This window comes from Myripristis murdjan, chromosome 18 (genome assembly GCF_902150065.1).
Source record: "Myripristis murdjan chromosome 18, fMyrMur1.1, whole genome shotgun sequence".
Classification (NCBI taxonomy): Eukaryota; Metazoa; Chordata; class Actinopteri; order Holocentriformes; family Holocentridae; genus Myripristis; species Myripristis murdjan.
In genome coordinates this window covers 27,121,082-27,143,703 of record NC_043997.1, presented here as the reverse complement: position 1 = coordinate 27,143,703, position 22,622 = coordinate 27,121,082, and the positions used below count along the sequence as shown (strand labels likewise).

The following is a 22,622-nucleotide window of genomic DNA, read 5'->3' as shown; positions in this document are numbered from 1 at the left end:
AACAGCGAACACACACACACACACACACACACACACACAGTCTCTTCATCACAGCCAGTCTTTCAACCAAAGGAAACATCATAAAGCTGAGAAGGTAAGCCATCAGACTCTCAGCACTTCTTCTTTTTGACCAATGTTCCTATCTATTGTGATTATGGCATCACATATTTAGCCTGTATCATTCAGCAGTGATGGACATGGAAGTGTGCACTTACAGTCGAAATGGGTCAAGCTACTTCACTTTTGTACTGATGGAGCTTCCCTTTCCTAGAATGTGCTGTATTAGTAAGCTTGCCTCGCCTTGTCTTCCAGAGCAGTACTGTGACTGCTGCCGGTTGTCTGGGTCAAGATGGCAGAGTCCGTTAAAGACATATGTGCCTGCTTTTGTGCTAGCATGTTCATAGCTGGTAAGTAATGTGAGATTTAGCAACAAATAGGTACAATTAGTTAAGGTTATACTGTAAACTAATCTGTGTTGTCTGTGCAAAAAGGTCCTTCCACTTATAAGCGGAATTATTTAGCCATGAATCTTAATCTAAGTACAGAGATTTTATTTTGATGTAGATATTTGTTTGTATGTAAACATTTTTTTTAAACTGTACAGTATTAGCATTTGGTTTATGTCTAGTAACTCTAAGAATTTCAACGCCTGGTCTGATGTGGTGTCAGTCTGTGCAAATGATTAATAAAAACAATGACATTATCCTTTATCTCCAATTTGTCCAGGCTGCACCATTGTCCTTGTAGGCTCTCTCCCAATTGCCCACATCGCCATAGGTAAATACCACTCAGGCGTTTTTTCATGATATATTCCTTTAAAGATTTGTTTGTTTGATGAGATCGTTTGAAATGTTATAAGTTCTACTGCCCTGTCAACAGGCGCATGTGTAACATTTGATAAATTTGTGAATGTGGTTATATGGTTTAAAACTGCAGCATTTGTTAGAGGACAAACACCTTGAACAAGTCATTATATACACTGATGCATGTAATAACTCAGTTTAGCCATTCCTTTATTTGCAAAAATAGATTTCCCCACCTTTTTAGGCCAGAATTAATCTTTATGATGAAAATGTATTGTATTCTGTACATTTTCGAAAACACACTAAACCTGACATGTATTATATAAGGATAACAAGGAGTTTTAAAGCAGTATGAGTATTAAGTACAGGGTGACACAAAAAAACAGGAACTTTTTAACAATCCAATAAAACCGAGTGATGGAAGAAAAATATTTTATTCATAGTAATTGAAATGTTAAAACATGCCATTTAAGAAACAATGATGGAATATTCATTTTTTAAAATTGTGCTGCCACTTGCTCATGTCTGCCAATACGCACTTCAAAGATTCCCGTTTTTTTGGGTCACCCTGTATATGGAAAAAAGCATAAATTCATATTTCTCTGAAAAATAAGAATTGATTTTCGATTGTATAATGGGAGTTAATTAGCTTTACAAGGATCAGTAAATGAGTAAATGGAGTAAATGAAAAGGCTATGACTGTTAATAATTCTGTGAAGAACTTGCTTCAAGTTGCCTCAAAATGAAATGATACAGAATATAAATGTTTTCCGTAGGCAACTCTTGCATTTCTCAGTTTCACCAGTGTCTCTCTGCCAGGTGCAGTTTACAGGAATGAGTGTCCGGCGGCACCATTTATCCCTCTGTACTTGATTGTGTCGGGGGCTGGGAGCCTCCTGCTGACTGCCCATCTTGCTTTTCCCAAGTTCATTGGTTGGAATGAAGATGGCCTTGGCTTTAAGTCGTGGCTTTACTACAACATCAGCTTGTCCCTGTTTTTATTTATCTGGTTTATCTTTGGTAAGTAATGCCTTATAACCTTTAGACAAATATAAGGGTGAAACATCAGCCAGTAATATGATGGTGGGCTACATATTGGCATTGACTGATTACATATTTAATTCTTAGTTGAATGTATATAGTTTTTCTGTGGTAAATAACTGAAGAACTTGATAGTCACTGATTTCATGTTTCTTCTCCATGCTCAGGGAGTTACCATGTTTATTCTATTTATCCACCCAACTACAACAAGGACACTGCTGACGCGAAACACAACACCAGTCTCAACAGCTCCACTCCTGATTTCTCTGAACGTGATAACAAGGTCAACTTCGCTTTGGAGAGCCGCGACCTAACTTTCCCGAATCTCAGCCGCCAGAACCAGAGCTGGGTCGCTAATGACAACCAGTCTGTAATCGGCATGATTCAAAGTCTGGCCTTCACTGTTGTTAGCAATGAGACGATCACTGGCCAGCCAGAGCCGAGCCAGCCCATTGGTGTTCGACCTCACTGTAACCGCACCGTCTACCTTTTTGCTTTCTGGACCATCACACTGATCTACGGGTTTGCGGCCTTCAGCCTGCTTATTGTAGGATGTACATTCAGTTGTCTGGCAGCTTTGAAATTGCTTACTGTGCTGCCATTTCAAGAAATGACTGAATAACTGTCGACCAAGCCATGCCTGTGCATCGCTTGATTGGTCAGTTTGATTCAAGCCATTTCCTGAGAGTTAATTCCATGAATCCGCCAGGCTATCACAACACATCTGAGCCAAAATTGAGACACTGCCAAGCCTCTCTGTGCATTTTACATTTCAGTTGATTTTGTATGTTTTATATTTCAGGATTACAGTTACAGTAATGAACCTGTGTTTGTTTATGCTTTGTTTGTTTGATTTTATTTTACCAATTTTATTTTATTATTTCCATTGTTTACCTGATACCCGATATTCTTTTTGTCTCCTGTTAAACACGCACACACACACACATACACAACCTGTCCTTCAAACAAAACAAACAGAAAAATTAAGCCATTTGACTCTCAACACTTCTTTTTCACCAGTGTTCCTGTATTTATTACTACATGAGCAATATTTAACGTATATCATTAACCAGTATGCCCAGGAACGCGTCCGGTTATTTACTTCACCTGGAGTTTCCTTCCTCTGCCAAGAGCGTTTTTAATTGGATCAGATCTTCTGCAGATAGTTAATCGTTCTTTTCTATCAGGCACTGAAAAACAGAATTTGCGGAACCCTCTAAAAAACAATCATGTAGATCCTCAGTCATCAGCTAATAGTTATCTCACCAAATCACAGCCATGATGTAATAGTGGCTGTAACACACGGCCTCCGTTGTTCTGTTGCTTTAACCAATGCTTAAGATTACCCAAGTTCCCCTCTGGGATCAATGAAGTGTTTCTGATTCTGATTCTGATTTTATAACAACATTGTGCTTATCTCAAATAAAATGCTTGAATTAAATCTGTTCACAGGAAATGTGTTGTACAGTGTATGGGGCAATGTGCAGTAACAACTGAGTTTGTGGTTGTTGACAACACCATGTCTTTTCAAACAAGTTTACAATAAAAGTTTTGATCACCACCTCCTCTGGGTAGGAAGGAACAGGGCAGATTGTGAAACATTAGAAATAACTGACAGCTTGAGCCAGGACAGGTTGGTGCAAACAGTGTCCACACACACGCTTGAATAATTTATTCATGTCCACATAAAGAGAAAACAGCAATACAGGACATAAGTACAAGTGGAGCAAAAGAAGAACATTTTTCAAAAGCGAGCAGACCACAACAGAGACTTCCAGATACAAATAGCTGCGTCTCCTCTGTGTGTGCTGGCTGACACAGAACAGTATCTCACTAAGTCAGTCCTCTGCTTTGACAATCCTAACAGTTGCAGACCTCTCACAACCAGGCCGGGCACATGTGTAGAAATCTAAATTCATGCTAAACAAAAGGGAAGTCACCCAGTAGTATACTAGTTAGGTTGAAGAAACCAACTTTTTGGAACAGGCACCAGAGAACAGACAGAACTCTGCTCATGCTGTGTTCAGGGGAACTTTTTTTTGCCAATATGGCCATTCCTGTGTCATCTCAGGAAAATGCATGCTTTCTTCCTTGGTGTGCCCCATGGAGAAAAATTGAAAGTTTGTCCTTGCTGAAGGTACTAAAGACTGCAAATTAGCTGAAGTTAGACGTCTTATATACATCACGTTTTCCCTTTTTTGTGGCAATGTTGTATGTATCACCCCTGTCAAATAAATATTAAAATAAATATTAAAATAATTTCTGCTGTGATTATTGTCACTGGCAGGACGGCAAGCCTTGTTGGGAAAAAAACAAAACAAACAAACACATTGACAGTGATGGATCCAGCTCAGCTGTAATATATTGTAATGAAGGTAGCCAGGGAAATTGCATAAGGCACTATACAGTACCACAAAGCCATCCTCAGTATCAGTAGACACCAGAGTAAGTCCTGGGAGGGGGACAGTGAAGACTACTGAGGCAGTGTGTACCAAACAATCAGAGTGTATTCTCTCTGATACATCATCAGCGCATATGTTTTTTTCTTTTTCTCTTTAATATACCAGGAGTTTGTTGTTTGCTTGTGCTCAAAAGTTGATCTTGCATTCATATTGTTAAATATTGCTGAGGTCCTATTTGACAACTCTCTCTCAGACCTATTCACAAGTCAAGCTAGTGTGCAGGATTATACCCTATGCCTCTAATATTGATAACTAAATTAAAGCAAATATTGAAGGAATGAATAGATAGATAGACTGATAGATAGATAGATAAGTAAACAAAAATAAATAAATAAATGCATTGAATGTTTCAAATTAAAAGTAGACACATTAAGAAACATGAAATATTACAGTTATTGAGTTATTACATCATAGTTAGATAAAGAGAGAGAGGTGGCTTGACATCCAGCTTTACATTCCATCTCCCATGTATTTTGAGTAGACTGCAGCACCACCTAGCGGAGAAATGATGGGGATACAACAGAGGCATTAGGTAGAGTCGTGCTGCCTTAAAGTGCTCCTCACAAGCTCTGACATATGAACTTCTTCATTGTGAAAACGGCTTGTCACACACTCAGCTGCTCTGGGTGTGTGGTCCCAGACCCAGCAGGGTAGGACAGCTAAAGCCAGTGATGTTTGGTGGCACAGAGCTCCTTTGTGCTGGCAGCTGAGGGATGAAAAGGAGAGCATGTGGAGCTGATGTTTCAGTTGTTCGATCGAGCAAACTGTAACTGAAACACTGGCTAGTTCACTAGAAACTATCTAAGGTAAAAACAAGTGGAAATGAAACTGTCCATGCATGCGCTCTAGAGGAGAGCATGCATGTGCTTTCTGACAACACCTGAAGGCAGCACTATGCAATGCTGCTGAACCCTTGTGAACATTGTTTTACTATGAGAAGCGAAAAAATGGTTAAATATGGTAACTGGCCTATTGATTTAAAAAAATACATATTATGAAATATTTGTGATATTAATAGTTATTGCATTATTCATTAATTTTGTCATTTTTGTTTCAATTTGACAATAACTATTAGACAAATGATTACTGTAATATATTTACATATACTTTAATAATATTACTTTTTAATATTATTATTATTATGATTATTATTAATAATCATAATAATAATAATTTTTAATACCTTTCATTTTAAGTGACATGTTTGTCTACTAGTAATTTTTTTTTATATTTAGTGCAATTTAGTTCATGCAGTTGTTTTTTTTTTTTATTTTGGTAAACAGTATTAGAGAAACATTTATTGTAAATTCTATTCTAAATTCTGGTTTGCTTTAAAATTTTACTATTTAATGTAATTTTAAATATTTTTTGGCAATTTTTGCTTTATTTTCTAAATGAATAATAAGGAGATAATTGTGATTGTGATGTGAATGAATTTATCATTTTTTATAATCTAAAAATCTTACTTTTTAATATTTGATCTTCCATGTTGAATTAAATGTTTATCGCCTTTTAATTTTTAATTCAATTCAATTCAATTTCAATTCATATTTTGAAAAATATTTTAATAATATTGTTTATTAGTAAACATGATGTGCATAGCAAAACTGAACTGGCCTTCACATCACTTTGTTTCATGTGAATGTGCCACCTGGAGACACTGCTGGGTTTTTCACATGGAGCAAAATATATAGAATTATTATTTTTTAAATTTCTAATATGTATTTTATTATTATTATTATTATTTTAATCATTCAAAAATACTTTAATTCAAGTTCTGTGTCCCCCTATGTTATTATTATTATTATTGTTATTATTAATATTATTTAATATGGAGCTTGACAATGCTTCAGAATAAAGAATGTTCCACATACTTGGAATGAAAGCTCCCTGCTGTCAAGGACTCTCACACTTTTGGAAAATAACACATGTCAGACATTACTTTTGAACCGTGTTATTGTGTTTAGCTGTGTTTTCCACATCTGCAAGCCGCTGAAACGCAGCAGACAGATTCATCACAAGGTAAACTGGGATTTAACCCAACATGTTTGAAAGACAGCTGTGGAAAAAAAAAAGAAAAGAGGACATAGCTAGGGTTAGGTGACCTTCAGAGAAAAAAACAACTATACACACACACACACACACACACACACACACACACACACACACACACACACACACATATATATATATATATATATATATATTCAGAGAGGTATCCCAATATACGTTGAATACAATATTTAACACTAAATATAATTTGGTTAGTTAGCCTATTCAGTTTATCTCATAATTGTAGCACACATGCAACATACATAATTTAAATTTTAGTATAGTATTATAGTAGTAGTAGTAGTATAGTATATATATTTTTTATAGTTTGATCATGACTTTAGTCCCTTAAGTCTTGTTTTTCTTCTTATCAGTGCTGTCAAGCCCTTTGAGCTGCTCTGAGCATGAAATGACCCTGCTAAGTCACCTTGCTAATGCTGTTGCAGTTGCTGTGATTACTCAGTGTATCTGGTCATGTATGATTCTGCCGAGCCAGAGAGGGGCTGGCTTTATCTCGTGTGATCTGCTGTGTCTGGAGCAGATGGAGCTGGTGTCCGGGTACCGGGACCCGCTCATGGACTTTTCAGAGACCATGGCTCAGTGGCACCGCTCCTTCCAGAGCATGCACAATGTCTGGGACCACACAAAGAATTTCTGGGCCGACCCCCTTCCCGATTACCCACAGGACAGCTCCCCCTACTGGATCCTGCACCGGCTGGACTGCAGCGGCCCCGGGCTGGTGGCCGCCTGCAGGCTGCAACAGGCCGGGATCGAGCCCCAGCACCTCAGTGAGTGTCACATGAAAACCTCCCTTAAAGACAGTACGAGTTACAGCACATTGGATGTATTATATTACATTTATGAATTATCATGAATTATATAATAATTATAATGATAATACAGGTAAACCTATATGCATCTTATTAAATAGAGAAATGGATAGAAGGATGGGTAAGTCCACTCAATAAATGACACAGCACTAGCAAAACTAATAATAATCTATTGTTAGGCTGGTATATAGTCAAACAAACAAATAAATAAATAGGCAGAAGGGTGGTAAGTCCGGTCAATAAATAAACTAACTGATTGATTGATTGATTGACTGACTGATTGATTGATTGATTGATTGATTGATGTACTTCTATTCTAATCTATTGCTAGGCTGCTATTTTAGAAAAAAAATAGCATCGGGAAAATTCTACCACAATAAATATTATTTCTTCTTAAATATTATCCATATTCCTATCCTATTCCTATTCTTATCACCCCCCCCACCCCACCCCACCCCTCACGCACACACACACACACACCCAACCCCCCCACCCCCCCACCCCCCTCACAGAGAGCTGTGTAGGCCAGAGCATCCTGCTGGTGTCAGATGCATCAGGCCTGCCTCTGGGTTACGATGTGCTCGAGCAGAGCTGGCCCTCCTGCCTGGGCGGGGTGGACCAGGCCGGGGGGGATGGCGAAGGTGCGATGAGGATCCTCTGCAAGGTGGTGGCGCTGCTGCGGCGCTGTGTGGAGGCCCCGATGACTGGAGGGAAGCCCAGGAAACCCCAAGGACTGAGGCTCAATGACAGAGTCCTGCACAGGTCAGGTCCAGGAGCTTTCATGTTCAAATTCACTTGATTTCTCTCAACAACATGGCATAACAATGAGAAAATTAGCCAAAACTGCCTGAACACTGGTTAAAAAAACCCATTTTTTTTTATGTCTTTCTTTTCTTGTCATCTTCCACAAAAAAAAAATGTAAAATTATGCAAAAAATTATTAGAAAAATAGAGGAAAAAGTGTAAAAGTGTAAAATACCTCTCTTGAAAAGCTAATTGAAAAGTGTTCTTGTGAAAGTCATCTGAATGCAGCCTCAGGCCTTCACTCAGTCAGTAAGAAATTTCTTGAAAATTAATACAAATTTAACCAAAACAGTAATTACAAAATTAGCAAATAGTTACCACCATATTAGCAAAAAAGTAAAAAAAAAAAAAAAAAAAAAAAAAAAGAAAGAAAAAAAGAAAAAAAAAACACAAAACTTGATTTCACATTGGTGAAAATAACAAAAAACAAACGAAACAAACTTGTCTGCAGAAAGTTAGCATAAATACTGGTCCCAATGAATATTTCAATATTTTATTTTTTTATTTTATTTATTTATTTTTTTTACAATTTTTATGTTTTGGAAATGTAAAAATTGATTTTTTTTTTTAAATAAAAACTAAGTAAAATATTAATAAATAAATAAATAAATAAACAAATAAGTAGGCCTTTATGAAATCAGTGAGAAATTTCAAGAAAATTATCACAAAATTTGCCAAAACAACTACTAGAAAATTAGCAAACATTTACCACAAAACTAGAAAAAAAATAAATGTATAAATAATAATAATAATAAAAAAAATAAGCATAGCATAACTCTGAATGCAAAGCTCAGCCCTGGCCACAGGCACAGAGCTCAGTGGTAACTTGCTCTACTTTGATGATGTCATGGAGATGTACATTGCTCTGTGTGTGTGTGTGTGTGTGTGTGTGTGTGTGTGTGTGTGTGTGTGTGGACATATAGAATGAGAAAGTTTGAATGCACATCCAAATGATGCTGCTTCCATGGCAACAATCAGCTCTGATCTCCATGACAACGCCATGAGTGTGGCTGTCAAGTGAATGGTTGGTTGGTAAAATTGCAGAGGGACTGGGGAACTCTGACCAGAGTGACATGGGTTGTTTATGGGAACAATTTAATCTGAGCTCCTCCATGGGATCCAACTCTACACAAGGATGCATGAAAATATATTTTTAGTTTTGTTCTTCCTGGCTCTTGGTGCAGAGCTTTTGTGTTCTGTGATGCTCTAACTGCTGAGTCAGAGCTACTCCACCCAGACAAGAATAATATACTGAGGAATCCTCAAAAAAAAAAAAAAAAAAAATTCAGACTCACTGAGACCCAGAAGCCCAAGGGCATGCTTTCATTCTGAAAGTTAAAAAAACAACAACTTAAAATAAAAAAAATAAGAACTAAATGAATGAATGAATGAATGAATAAATAAATAAATAAATAATCATAGTATTATAATAATTTTATTATAATTATTTAAAATATAGTTTTCTTGTAATTACTTATCACAAAATGTTTGCAGATTGGTATGTGGCAATGGTATTTTTTGCAAATTCTCAGGAAATTTTGTTGTAGTTTTCTAAAAAAAAATTGGCTTATTGTGGTATTTGTTCTTAATAGGGGTGTAACAATACACAAAAATCACGGTTCGGTACGTACCTCGGTTTTGAGGTCTCGATTCGGTACATTTTCGGTACAGTATGGGAACAAAATGCAAAACATAAAATTAATAGGTACATTTTTTTTTTCAAATAAACAAAAATATATATAAAATACATATATTTATGAAAACTCCAATGGCAGTTGTTATAGCTTTGGCCTGATCTGAACTGCTAGGGAGAGGCTGCTTGAATGCCGTAGTCAGCTGCGTTTGCACTAGGGTGTTTTTTTTTTTTTTTTTTTTTTCTTGTACCAGAGATAGTCACACTGGGATGACGCCATTTCAGATGAAACAGCATGTTTGTCATGTTGCCATGAACATACCCAATCTCATCTGAGCAATGTCGGCACACGACCTTCGTTTTATCCACTTGTCTTTGTCCGTTGCAAAATTTGACCAGGAAGCCGAAGTGTTCCCAAACAGGAGATTTTAACGACAAGGGACGCTCTTCAAGCTCTAGTTCCTCACTAGTGCCAGTTTCAGTAGCATTAGCCGTAGCCATGACATCAGTGCTCAGGCTTCAGGTCATGCTTCAGGTGTAGTTTATTATGCTTCTTCGAGAGAGAGACTAGACGCTTCCATGGTGTACTGCTTCCCTCTACTGTTTCGCACGTGTAACTGCAGGTGGATACGGATGAATGAAAACAAAACTTATGTTCCGCCACCTATTATACTCGTGTGGTAACTCAGCTGTGCTGTACACCTCTGTACCGAACTCAACATCCTGTACCGAAAATTTTCAATACAAATACATGTACCGTTACACCCCTAGTTCTTAATGTTGGTAATTTCTTGGTAATTCATAGCTATCTATCTATCTATCTATCTATCTATATAGATAGATAGATAGATATCTATATAGATATAGATATCTTATTCATAGATAGATAGATAGATAGATAGCTATAGATATAGATATATAGATATATGTATATATATATGTACACACATGTGTGTGTATTTGTGTGTGTGTGTGTGTGTGTGTGTGTGTGTGCAGGCTGCTGCACTGGCACACACTGAAACAGGGACAGGAGATCCTGGACATGAAGCTGTGGCCCCTGGCCCTGGGGGGCTGGGATCCTGTGGACCTGGAAGACCTGGACGGCCTGGAGGACGAGGAGGATGGGGAGGAGGAGGAGGAGGATGAGGAAGAGGAGGAGGAGGAGGTAGACGAGGAGGAGGAGGAGGAGGAGGAGGAGGAGGCTCGTCCAGCCTTCAGCATGCGCTGGCCTGCAGCACACTACTGTCATGTGTGTAAGAAACGCTCGTTCCCCAGCCAGCTGAAGGCATGGTAAGACAAAGAGACGAGGGGGGCTGACCCACAGGACGGGTCACAGTGGGTGTGTGTCCGCAGAGCCAGGTTGCTCTCCGTTATGATGACAAAAGACCTGCTAACCTCAGTGGATTTCCTGAGGCTGAAGGGATAGTTCACCTGTTTAAAAAATTTGGCATGATGTCTTTACCTCTATCATAAAGCAGGCAGACACCACCATGAGCAAATGCCAGTCTCATTAAAACATAATCACATGCTCGTCTTCCTCAAAGATCCTGTCCTGTATACTCTACATCAGTGTGCTGTTTGCTCTCTTGGTCAGCCAGACTGACTGCTAAATGACTCCATGTTATTCCAATCCAATCCAATCCAACTTTATTTATAAAGCGCTTCAAAATAACCACAGAGGTCCAAAGTGCTGTACAGTAAGATAAAAACATAAAATACAGAAAATACAGAAAAAGACATAAAAAGAAGACATAAAACACATAAAAACATAAAATACAGTACATAAAACATAAAAAAACGGTAAAATACAGACATCACAGAAGACAGTATATATAAGAACAGTATATACGTATATATATATAAGAACATATAAAAACAATAACTTACACGCTGTTATTCTATATTTGTTGTCTGTTCAGTCCAAACGGTCTTTCTCAATCGACCCTCAGTTTTGCACAAGTCACCTTTATGGTAATATTACATATGTCAGTGACTTACTAGCTGTTAAATGCAGGCCATAGCTCCACAGAGGGGTGGCTCTACATTCAAAGACTGCAAGGTTAAAAATAACCCAGGCTGGGTTATTTTGGTAACCCAGTGCCGGGTCAAAGAGGGAACGTTTGAACTCAGGTTAATAACACAGCAAGCTAACATTATTTTTCAGTTCATATTAAGGGTGAAAATGAATGAGCTACACTTGTATCATCTTATCGTTTCCTATTACATAGCCTACTGGAGCAGAGAGGGTTGAAGGTCAGGTCAGGTCTCCGTCTGCATGAAAATGGCGGACTGCAAAGAATGATGAGCCTCAGTTTTAGGTTACACCTCCAGCCCATTTTGCTGGGTCACCCTTCTTAATCCAGTGTTAGGTCAAACCACCCAACCTGTAACCCAGCAGCCTCAACCCAGCATTTGGGTTATTAAAATAACCCAGCATTTTTTTGGTGTGTGTGTAGGATGCTCTAATTTAGCTCAGAAGACTGCTGTAGATGTGTGTTTTGGCTGAACAGCGATGTGAGTGGGAGCTTGGTTTTTACATGCTGATCGGTTTCAGGAAGCAGAGCTGTAGAAACTGAGCTTTAGGGTAAAAGGTTTGAGGAACTACAGCAATTTCAGCCGTTAAGAACAATTGAGCCACTATCTACTGAGGGTCTCTTGCTCTTGTGAAATGTCAATATTTTCCACTCACTTCTCTTTTTCAATGCATGCTTTGTGTCACTAACCCGCTTCTTACTTTCTGTGCTCTCTGCTGTCATGGTCTCTCTGCGGACAAATCATATCAACTGTGCTGTGTGTGTCCGTTGCAATCTCATCTCAACCCCTTGCTCTGCTCGTGCTCGACTCCGCCGCATGCTGCACCCTCTCTCGCTCGCTCTTTCTCCCTGCCTGTCTGCATCTCTCTCCCCTGCGTCTCCCCACAGCTCCCAGTGCGAGGCGGTCCTGTACTGTTCAGACCAGTGTTTCCAAGCAGATGCCAACCATGAGCCTTGGTGTGCCAAACTGGCCACTTACCTGGATCACACGGCCCAGCTGGCAAAGCTGCCATTCAGCTATGCTGCAGGTAGGGGGCGCACTGATGAACAGAGTAGAGTGTGTTCCGAGCCTGGTGCATCAGGTTCGGACAAAAATTTAGAAATCATATTCAGGTTTGGTCACATCAGTGTTATTTTCGTGAAACTTTTTTGCTGAAAAATGCCACCCGATCCACAGTTTAGAACAAAGGCCAGTTTGTTACTCAATTTCCAACCCTTTGAAAACTTACAACACATTACATATTTAAAATGAAAGAAAATCCTCATCAAATGACTGAAATACCGTATGTGTCAGAAAAAAGAAAAGAAAAGTAACAAGAACCCTACCGTATAATTGCCAAAAATTGTAAAAATTACAAAAAAAAAGACCTGAAAATCTGAGGAAAAAAATCCAAACAAATGACCAGAAAACAGCAAAATATTAGTCAAAAAATATCAGAAAAAAATACTTTAAATTAAGAAAAGCAAATTATTATACAGTTGCTTAAAAATGACCAGGATAATAGCAAAAACTACTAAATAAAGAAAGAAAGAAAGAAAGAAAGAAAGAAAGAAATAGTACTGGAAAAAAATGTCAAATTAGCAAAAAACTTCATAAAGCCATCACAGCTGAGCTATATTTATCTATTTAAATTTAAAGTACCATAACATCACCATAAATCACTATGAAAAAGTAAAAAAAAAAAATTAAAAAGAAAAACAAAGAAAACAAGTCATTAAAAAATAATTTGGATTTGAAGGGTTAATTGCTACAGTCACAACAAAAGTATGCCTTCATATTCCCTTTGTTTTGCCCTCTTTTTTTCCAGAGGTGACATCAGAGGACTTTAACGTGGAAGACTTCCTGTTCAGGAACAGGCTGCTGGGCGGCTACTGGCTCCACTGGAGTCTGCTGGTGCGCTCGCCCCGCTGCCAGCTGCCCCCCCCAGGGGAGCAGCCCACAGAGCCCTGCTCCCTGTGGCTGGCAGGTTGGTGCACGCTCTGTGTAAAGCCCAGTGAGCACTGCTGGGCACTTCTGCATGATTAGTAGGAGCCCTTTATTTGGCTGTTCATGGCATTACATGCAAAACCCATATGACTCCAAAAGAAAAAAAACAAAACAAGTAAAGATATCAAACTTATCATTCATTGTATTCACTTATTATTCACTTGGAAACTATATTTGCATATTTGCCAAGTGGGAGAAATAGGGTCATTATATCTAATATATGTAAACTGAGAATAGAGGAAAATAATTGGTGTAAATGGAAAGCAACAGCAACAACAGTAACACACTCACAAAATGATAAATGGAAAACATGTACAACTATCAGATGGGCCCAAGAGGTGAAAACTGTGTGTTATGAGGTGGCTTGTGGTTATGTTATGAGGTTATGAGGTGGCTGCAGATGCATGCAGTGTACTCCCAGCATATGGATGTGCAGCAGTGAGCGGCTGCGGGTTTCCAAGAGGAGCGACCGCAGCTCTGTGACTGATCAGTGGTGTGTCAGCTGCCATGTGACAGGACAGTCTCTGTGTGTGTGTGTGTGTGTGTGCCTGTCCAGGTCACAGTGACGTTTACGGGCCTCTGAGGGAGGAGGCGGCCATGTTGCTGTGTGGACCGGACCCCCTGCAGCCCCCCAGCTCCAGCAAACCACTGGGTAAGCAAAGCACAACACCTTACTGCTTTTTAAATATGATGTATTCATTATCATCATCATCATTATTATTATTATTATTATTATTAGCAGTAGTAGTAGTTGTAGTAGTGGAATTGTTAATACTGTTAGTGTAAGACACATTACTGGGTAATTGTATGGTATTTTTTTCTGGTAATATAATTTTAAATATATAATTAAAAACAATCATAAATTTGTTTTAATGGCAATTTTTGTTTTAATAGTTTTGATAATTTTTTGGTAATTTTCTAGTAATTTCTTACTAAAATTTTGTCCGGTTTTCTGATTTCTTTACTATTTTTTTTAACTATTTTTTTTATTTGAAAAAAATCTGCCTAATTTTAAGGTAATTTGTCTTTTTATTTATTTATTTATTTATTTATTTAGTTAGTTAGTTAGTTAGTTATGTGAAATAACAACAACAACAACAATGCTAATAATATAATTAAAAAAAATTGGAGTTACATTTTCATAAGAATTTTCACACTAAACTGGAATACTTGATTTCAGTTTATAATGAAGAGTGTTTGCGTCTCTGTGATTTTCGGTTTCTGGTAGAGCCTGGCCTTGGGCTGCAGGGTTGCAGAGGGTTGAATCTGATTGGCTGGTGATGGAGGAAGGTGTCTTTGTGTGTCTGTTGTCTCCTCCTCAGTGTCCTGGCGTCAGTACTATGAGTGGCGAGGCCTCAGTCTGTCTTGTCCAGTGGCTCCTGTCCTCAGCTCGGCTCTGTCCATCTACTACATCGTCACGTCGCTGGTGCCCACCCACTGTGAGTGCTGCTCTGCTCTGCTGAGTCTACACTCACTAAGGAGGGCAACATGTGAGAAACCCTCTAGAGGCACGACATTTTGCTGGTCCTCCTTTCTAGAACTGCTTAGATTAGATTTGGGGAAAGAATGTAAATAATTAAGGTCTATGGAAGTTTTATAAAACACATGTCTGTCTTAGCATTATTCAAACTTTCACTAAAGAAATGGTGCACTGATCCAGTGAGAAATAAAACAGAGGGAAACCTGAGGCGTCCAGCATAAGGCAGACAGCCGTCATTATGAGCAAATATCAGTTTTAGAAAAACATAATTACATGTTTGTTTTCTGCAAAAGATCCTATCCTGGTATAACTTACATCAATGTGTGTGTGTGTGTGTGTGTGTCCTTGTGCAGTTCCAGAGGTGAACATCCTGAAGAAAAAGTCATTGAGGATCCACATCATCGAGTCGTACAGGGAGTTCCACACTCTGCTGACATTCTGGGTAAAGTGTATGATATGAGACACTAAAGGAACATTCCACCCAACTCTGACCCTGTCAGATGTCATCAATATGTGATGCTGATTGCATTACAGCACTTAGTTTGCCATGAAACCTACATTTTTGGTGTATTCAGGCTCCGTTTGAGCATAAAAACTTAAGCATGAAAAACAAACTATATTTCAAATAACAAAATAACAAATAATTTTTCCATTTTCCGATTTTGGATTCTCAATCGAATATCAAAAGAATGAATGACACCCAGATTTTCCCAGCACAGTGAAATAAGTCTTGAAACGGTCCTGTTGCTCTGGCTGTTCATCTAAATCTGCTGCCTCTCCACTCCAACAGGAACTATCAGTGCTCCTGCCACATGTGACCTTTGAGCTGGTGTTCATCGGCGAGGGTCTTCCCTCCTGGAGTGATGAGGAGCAGCTCCTCATTCAGAGCACAGTGAGTTTGGATCATACACACCTGTGGAATATGCTAGCTCCAAACCACTCAGCCTGTCGTCTCTGAGTTGTTGTCCTCTGGCACTAAACTGCAGTGTTTGGCGCTAAAAGTTGAATGTGGAATGCAGGGACGGTTTTTGCTATGGGCAATGTGGGCAACCGCCCAGGGCGCATCACAGGAAAGCTGGGATGACATAAAGCATAAATGCAGAAGGACGTCAAGTTAGTCAAGTTAGTGCAGTGGGTGCTGAGGCGCCCCTACTATCACGTCAACTTGCTGTGGAGAGTCACGTAAAGCCTACAGGTCGTGTGTGTCATAAGAAAAGGCGGGGGGTCAACTTGCGACTGCAGAGGCTGTGAGCACTAAGTCAGTAGCGGTTTTTGACATGGGCCAAGCGGGCACGTGGGGGGCAACACGAGCACAAAGTGGTTTTCTATTATCTATTATCAGGCGCTCCAGCTTGCTGAAAAGGTGGGCGGAGGGGCGCCGGTAGCTGCTGTTACCGTTATCGTCTGAGAAATTGTCGCTGTTGGGAGGGAGGGTGGCAGAGGCAGAACCGCCACTGGTGGAATGTTGGGCTCCACTGACCAGTTCCAAACCAAATCCGGTGAATAGTAAAGTTCTTTTGCTTTTGTATACATCTATGCACACGTTTTTTTGCACATTGGGTACTGAGATCTCTGGTGTCATCTTTTATTGTTTATTTTTTATTTATTTAATCTTGTAATCTGTGGATACTGTTGAAAACTGTGAATTTCCTTCGGGATGAATAAAGTATCTACAGTTGTGTTCAAAATAATAGCAGTGTGTTTAAAAAAGTAAGTAAAGTCCATAATCCTTATAATAGCTTTTATTTCCATACACACAAATGCATTGGGAACACTGCACATTCTATTCCACATCAAAACATGAAGAAAAATTTATCAAATATGTTATTACTCTACAGAAAGTGAAGAAAAAGGAATATTAGGCTGTTCAAAAAAATAGCAGTGTCTGCATTTTTCTTTACAAACTCAAACATTTACTGTATAAACTGAAAAATGCTTGAAGATTTAGCTTTCCTGTGAATCACTGAACTAATATTTAGTCGTATAACCATGGTTTCTGGGAAATGCTTCACATCTGTGTTGCATGGAGTTGACCAGCTTCTGGCACCTGTGAACAGGTATTCCAGCCCAGGACGATTGCACTACATTCAACAATTCCTCTGCATTTCTTGGTTTTGCCTCAGAAACAGCATTTTTGATGTCACCGCACAAGTTTTCTATTGGATTAAGGTCCAGGAATTGGGCTGGTCACTCCATAATGTTAATCTTGTTGGTCTGGAACCAAGATCCTGCTTGCTTATTGGTGTGTTTGGGGTCGTTGTCTTGTTGAAACACCCATTTCAAGGGCATTTCCTCTTCAGCTTAAGGCAACATGACCTCTTCAAGTATTTTGATGTATTCAAACTGATCCATGATCCCTGGTATGCAATAAATAGGTCCGACACCATAGTATGAGAAACATCCCCGTATCATGATGCTGGTGCCACCATGCTTCACTGTCTTCACTGTGTACTGTGGCTTGAATTCAGTGTCTGGGGGTCGTCTGACAAACTGTCTGCAGCCCCTAGCCCCAAAAAGAACAATCTTGCTTTCATCAGTCCCCAAAATGTTACGCCATTTCCCTTGAGGCCAGTCAATGTGTTCTTTGGCAAATTGTAACCTCGTTTTTGCAACAATGAGACTTTGCGGGGGCTTCTTGTCCATAGCTTGGCTTCACATAGGCCTCTTCTAATTGTTAGAGTACTCACAGGTAACTTTAGACCTTGTTTGTTCTCCCTGGAGCTGATCATTGGCCGGGTCTTTGCCATTTGGGCTATTCTTCGATCTATTTGAATGGTAGTTTTCCATTTTCTTCCACGTCTTTCTGGTTTTGGTTGCCATTTTAAAGCATCTGAGATCATTTTAGCTGAGCAGCCTATCATTTTCTGCACTTCTTTATATGTTTTCCCCTCTCCAATCAACTTTTTAATCAAAGTACGCTGTTCATCTGAACAATATCTGGAACGACCCATTCTACTCAGATTTTCAGAGAAATGCACCATAACCAGCATGTACAACATTTGCTGCCTTCGTCCTTGAATAAGGGCCACCTGTTTGACACCTGTTTTTTCACAGAATGAATGACCTCACTAATTGAACGCCACACTGCTATTATTTTGAACACGCCCCTTTCAGTTAATGATTCAATTACACAGAATCAGCAGCATGCAAGTCATGACTGTTGGATCTGTTGGTTTTCTATTACTCTACTGCACCTACTAGTAAATTATTTGCCATGTAGGAATATAATTTCTACCAAAAACAGTGATTGATGTGGTTAGTGATGTTGAACTGCTATTATTTTGAACACAACTGTATCTATCTATCTATCTATCTATCTATCTTTCTATCTAATGTTGCTAATGTTAATAATAGCTAATTAGAAGTTGTCAGCTAAGTGAATCCTAATCGGCTGATTTATTGGTTAACAAAGCCTCAAATAATCTGTCAGGTGAGATTCAACTACTTTGAAAACTGCTTTTTCTTTCTTTTTTTTACATTATTATTTGAAGCAAAATCAAGCAGCTCACTATATTGTTATTTTTTAGAATTTTTGAAATTCATTGTTTTGATAAACCGTGCATCAGATCGTCATTAGCTTAGTCAACGTGAACAAACTCTGATTTGTTCAGCTACTAAGATTTGCTGGGAACAACGCGCCCACACCGGGCCTACTAATATTCCAAGAAAAAAACTCCAGACTCCGGATTTCAAATTTCCAAGATTAAATTCGCAAACTTGCAAGAAAAAACAAAAGGTTGGATCAGCCTCAGTCTGCAGACGCTGCTGCTCAGGCCTGCAGCTGATGGCCTCATCAGATTCTACTTTGTAATGGGTTTTAGTAAGAAGGAAATCCTGGTGGTTTTAGCCCAGAATCACAAGATTGTTTTCTTCTGAATCAGCCCAAGTCACAGCAATGTCTCATCAAAGTCCAGATGCTGATGATAATATTGTGCCTCTGGTCTCAAATCACCAGGATTTCCTTCTGACTGAATCCCACAGGAGAAGAAAAAATAGTTTTCTGAGTTTTTTTTCTCACAAAATTTTAATTAATTAATTTTAATTAAATTCTTGGAATATTACCCCCTCCCCTGGCTCTGTAAATTGTTTTTCTCCCTATAATGGCCCTAATATGCCATCATACCCTTTAGACTGAAGTGACAAAAAATGTGGAATGAGCTGACAACACATGGTTCTGATCACTGGACCGACTCAGTGATTATTTCAATTTTTTTGAAGATTGTGTCTTCACCCACCTTGCAGGGCTGTGCATGCTGAAGATGCTTGTTTTGTTGCAGTGCAACGGTCATTGAAGTTTGTCAGTCGGTCCTCCAGTGTTGGCCGTCAGTTGGCCTGTCAGCAGCTGTAGAATCCACCATACAAAGCTGACTCTCTTCATGCCTTTTCTGGGATGTCAGAAACAGCCAGCAGTGTCCATTTTCCAGCACTCTGACTCTCCTCTCCTGTATCAGAACGGCAGCGTGACCTTGGTTGACCTACACATGACACCTGAAGAGATGGTTGCCAAAAGAAGCATCCGGGTCAAAGGTCACCGCAGAGCCTACCACATGCTGCAAGGGCCCAAGCCCGACCTGGTGATCGGTGAGTCTGTGGGAGCGTGCCTGGAGTGTATTGTGTGTTGCTGAATGGTAGGAAGGAAGTTCCCCTCCCTTCAACAGACAGCCTTTCACTTCATGAACTTTAGCACTGACAGTGTGTGTGTGTGTGTGTGTGTGTGTGTGTGTGTGTGTTCATTCACAGGTTTCAAGCCTGCTATTCCACTTCGTGAAACTTGGCTCAGCACTCTTCCCAGACTCCAGGTGATAAACACTTGCCAGCACACACACACTTACTTTTCCGTGAACACACTCACTTTTGCCACCGACCTTAAAGGAGCAATTCCCTCGAAAATGAAAATGAAGAGGTAGATGTGTTAAACCTCAGTGCATGCAGAGTACACAGAAAATCAATGTAAAGATAAAATAATAATAGTATGTCAGCAGGCTGACATGATGGGAAGGAGACAGTGACTGTTTACATGGATTTGAGTATCCTGGTTATGATCAGATTTTTGAAAAATCCTGTTTTTGTGTTTGCGCATGTAAACATCACATCCTCGTTTCAGAAACCCGGATAAGCACTCCCAAAGAAACTGGGATACTGCTGCATATATACATCTTACCCCAGTTTCTACCTGCGCTCTCTTCTCCCGTTGCTGGTAATGAGGTGGATGAGCCAAATCCACAACGCGATGTTGACATTTAACAGTGCTAAGCCCACTGTAAGCCAAATAGTCTCATTTTCAACTGCCATAGTCAAATTAATTGAAGGGTTACAGAGGAATAGGAGATTCAGTGTTTGTGCTGTAAACGTCACGGATGCCTGTGCAATCAGTAACCAGGATACTAGTATTTACCATACATATGAGTATAACCACATTGTGTGGTTATACTATATAATGTTCTATGTAAATTCCTCATCATCACATCATGATCCCATCCCATCACGAATATGATCAAAACTGGCATAAGCCTCATAACCAGGATACTCAACTCCATGTAAACGCAGTCAGTGACCAGTGTTACATTTTTGGGTGAATAGGGCCTTTAAAGGCACACTGTGTAAAATTGCCGAGCAGTGAGGACCCTAACACCCTAACATAACACCTAACAAAAAAGGTGGAATAAGCTGGAAATGTGATAGAGTCAGTGTTGGCCTGACTCACACATAAATGACATGCTTGTTGCACTTTTTTATTGCTTATTGCACATTGGCTTGGGTATGGTTTCCTATACAGGCATTAAAAAGGCATTAATAAATAAATAAATAAATAGTTGATGTGGTGTTAGTATTTCACAGCCTATTATAAATGGCAGGTTTTCTGTGTGCCAGATTCATTTTGAATCAGAATGAGCACTGGCTCCATTTCCACCTCCAGTGTAGTTTCATGGTTTGTCCTGTCATTTCTACAGTATTCACTGCTTCCTTCTTGGGCCAGTCAGTATGATGCTGTGTCCTCTGTGTCTGCCAGTCTCTGAAGGTGCCAGCCTACTTCTGCGAGCTCAGTGAGCTGAGCTGTGAGTGCAGCCAGCAGGTGATGAATCAGGCCACTGGGGGTGCTGTCTCACCCCCGCTCATCAACCCCTTCCACTGCCCTCTGCGGATCACCGGAGGAGACAACCGGCTGCCATGGTGAGGAGCTTTGACTACAAGTTGAACCGTGGGAACACACATGATGGCCACAGCTTTGTTTGCCAGCTCTCTGCTATCAGGGATAATTAGGCCTATCTGTGCCATCACTTCATTTGCATAGTTTCCTTAGTCAGATTGCATGTATAACTGAAGAGCAAAACAAGACACCACTCACCACAGGAGAGACTAAATAGACATATTGGATGTGCATGGCACAGGAAGACCTGGCCCTGCCCTGCCTCTGATTGGCTAAGCCGCACAGGTTTTATCAACTATATGTCATCTTCCACGTCCAGTTTCACAACTGGAGTGTTCAAAATGGCCACCATGTGAATGAGGTCACTGTTCATTTTATGCAAATTAATTCCTGAGACATCACCAATGCTCCTCTTAATCGTGTAGACGGGCTGAATGTGCCAAAGAAATAAACTAGTGTAAGGGAAAAAAATCCACTGAAAAACATTAAGGCCACGTTCAGACCACGAGAGTTTTGGGCTGATTTAACTCGATTCACCCCTCAGGACCATCACAGGAGAGATCTGGTGTGGGACCTCGGCCGGTACCAATATTCAGCCCAGATTATCTGATCTGGTAACACGAGGGGTTTAAAGATCCAATCTTACACCTCCCGATTCATTGGGGCCGCCCTGATCATTTTCAAATATGTTTGATGTTTAGGATTTAAAATCAAGATAATTGCATCATTACTTCCCGAGCAGACCAGGCAACAACAAGCTGCTGTACGGGTGTCTTAGACAGCTGAGATGGAGGAAAGGCTTGTCGCAGTAATCTCAGTAAGATCCTGCAGCGTGTGATGTGCTGTTATTTTGAAGTCTTGATTGAGATTAGAGACAAGAGCATCCGTGAAGATTCTCCTCATGCACATGATGGAACCCAATTTAAAAATATTTAAAACTCCTGCAGTCTGATCTGAGCGTAAGAGTCACAACGAAACTGCATTTTTCGGGACATTGCCCGAAATGTCCCGAAAAATGCCTTAAAGTGATCTGGAATTCAGAAAAACATTTGCCTGGTGGTCTATTGTTTTTTTGAATGCTTACTGCTGAATTTTTGAAATATAACCGTTTGAATGAGAAAATAGATGTGGTGATCTATCTAGGAAGACCTAGACACTAGATCCAGTGAACTGGATCTATTTAACAAGTTAATGTTCTTTTCTAGTGGTTGTCAAAAGGGATTGTGGAGTTAAAGTAGTAGATGAGACAGGGTGAGGGAAAGTGGATACACCAAAAAGGTTAATTATGACACTTAATCAGAAAATACCTCCCAAAATGCACTGATCAGCACAAACTGATGATTTATAAG

At 39.6% G+C, this 22,622-nt stretch overlaps 1 protein-coding gene across 1 annotated transcript; it reads left to right on the top strand.

Moving 5' to 3' along the window:
- The first annotated feature begins 351 nt into the window (after positions 1 to 351).
- LOC115376832 (uncharacterized) lies at positions 352 to 2,645 on the top strand. The gene is made up of 4 exons (XM_030076622.1): positions 352 to 407; positions 727 to 777; positions 1,623 to 1,823; positions 2,012 to 2,645. Exons 1-4 carry the CDS (start codon positions 395 to 397, stop codon positions 2,464 to 2,466), a joined length of 720 nt encoding a protein of 239 aa, XP_029932482.1. The 5' UTR covers positions 352 to 394; the 3' UTR covers positions 2,467 to 2,645.
- Positions 2,646 to 22,622: the final 19,977 nt, after the last annotated feature.

What these genes read in the sequence shown, in the direction of transcription:
- LOC115376832 (XM_030076622.1), top strand. An exon ending in AATTGCCCACATCGCCATAG is followed by an intron (nt 778 to 1,622) that starts GTAAATACCACT and finishes TCTCTCTGCCAG; the next exon opens with GTGCAGTTTACAGGAATGAG. An exon ending in ATTTATCTGGTTTATCTTTG is followed by an intron (nt 1,824 to 2,011) that starts GTAAGTAATGCC and finishes CTCCATGCTCAG; the next exon opens with GGAGTTACCATGTTTATTCT.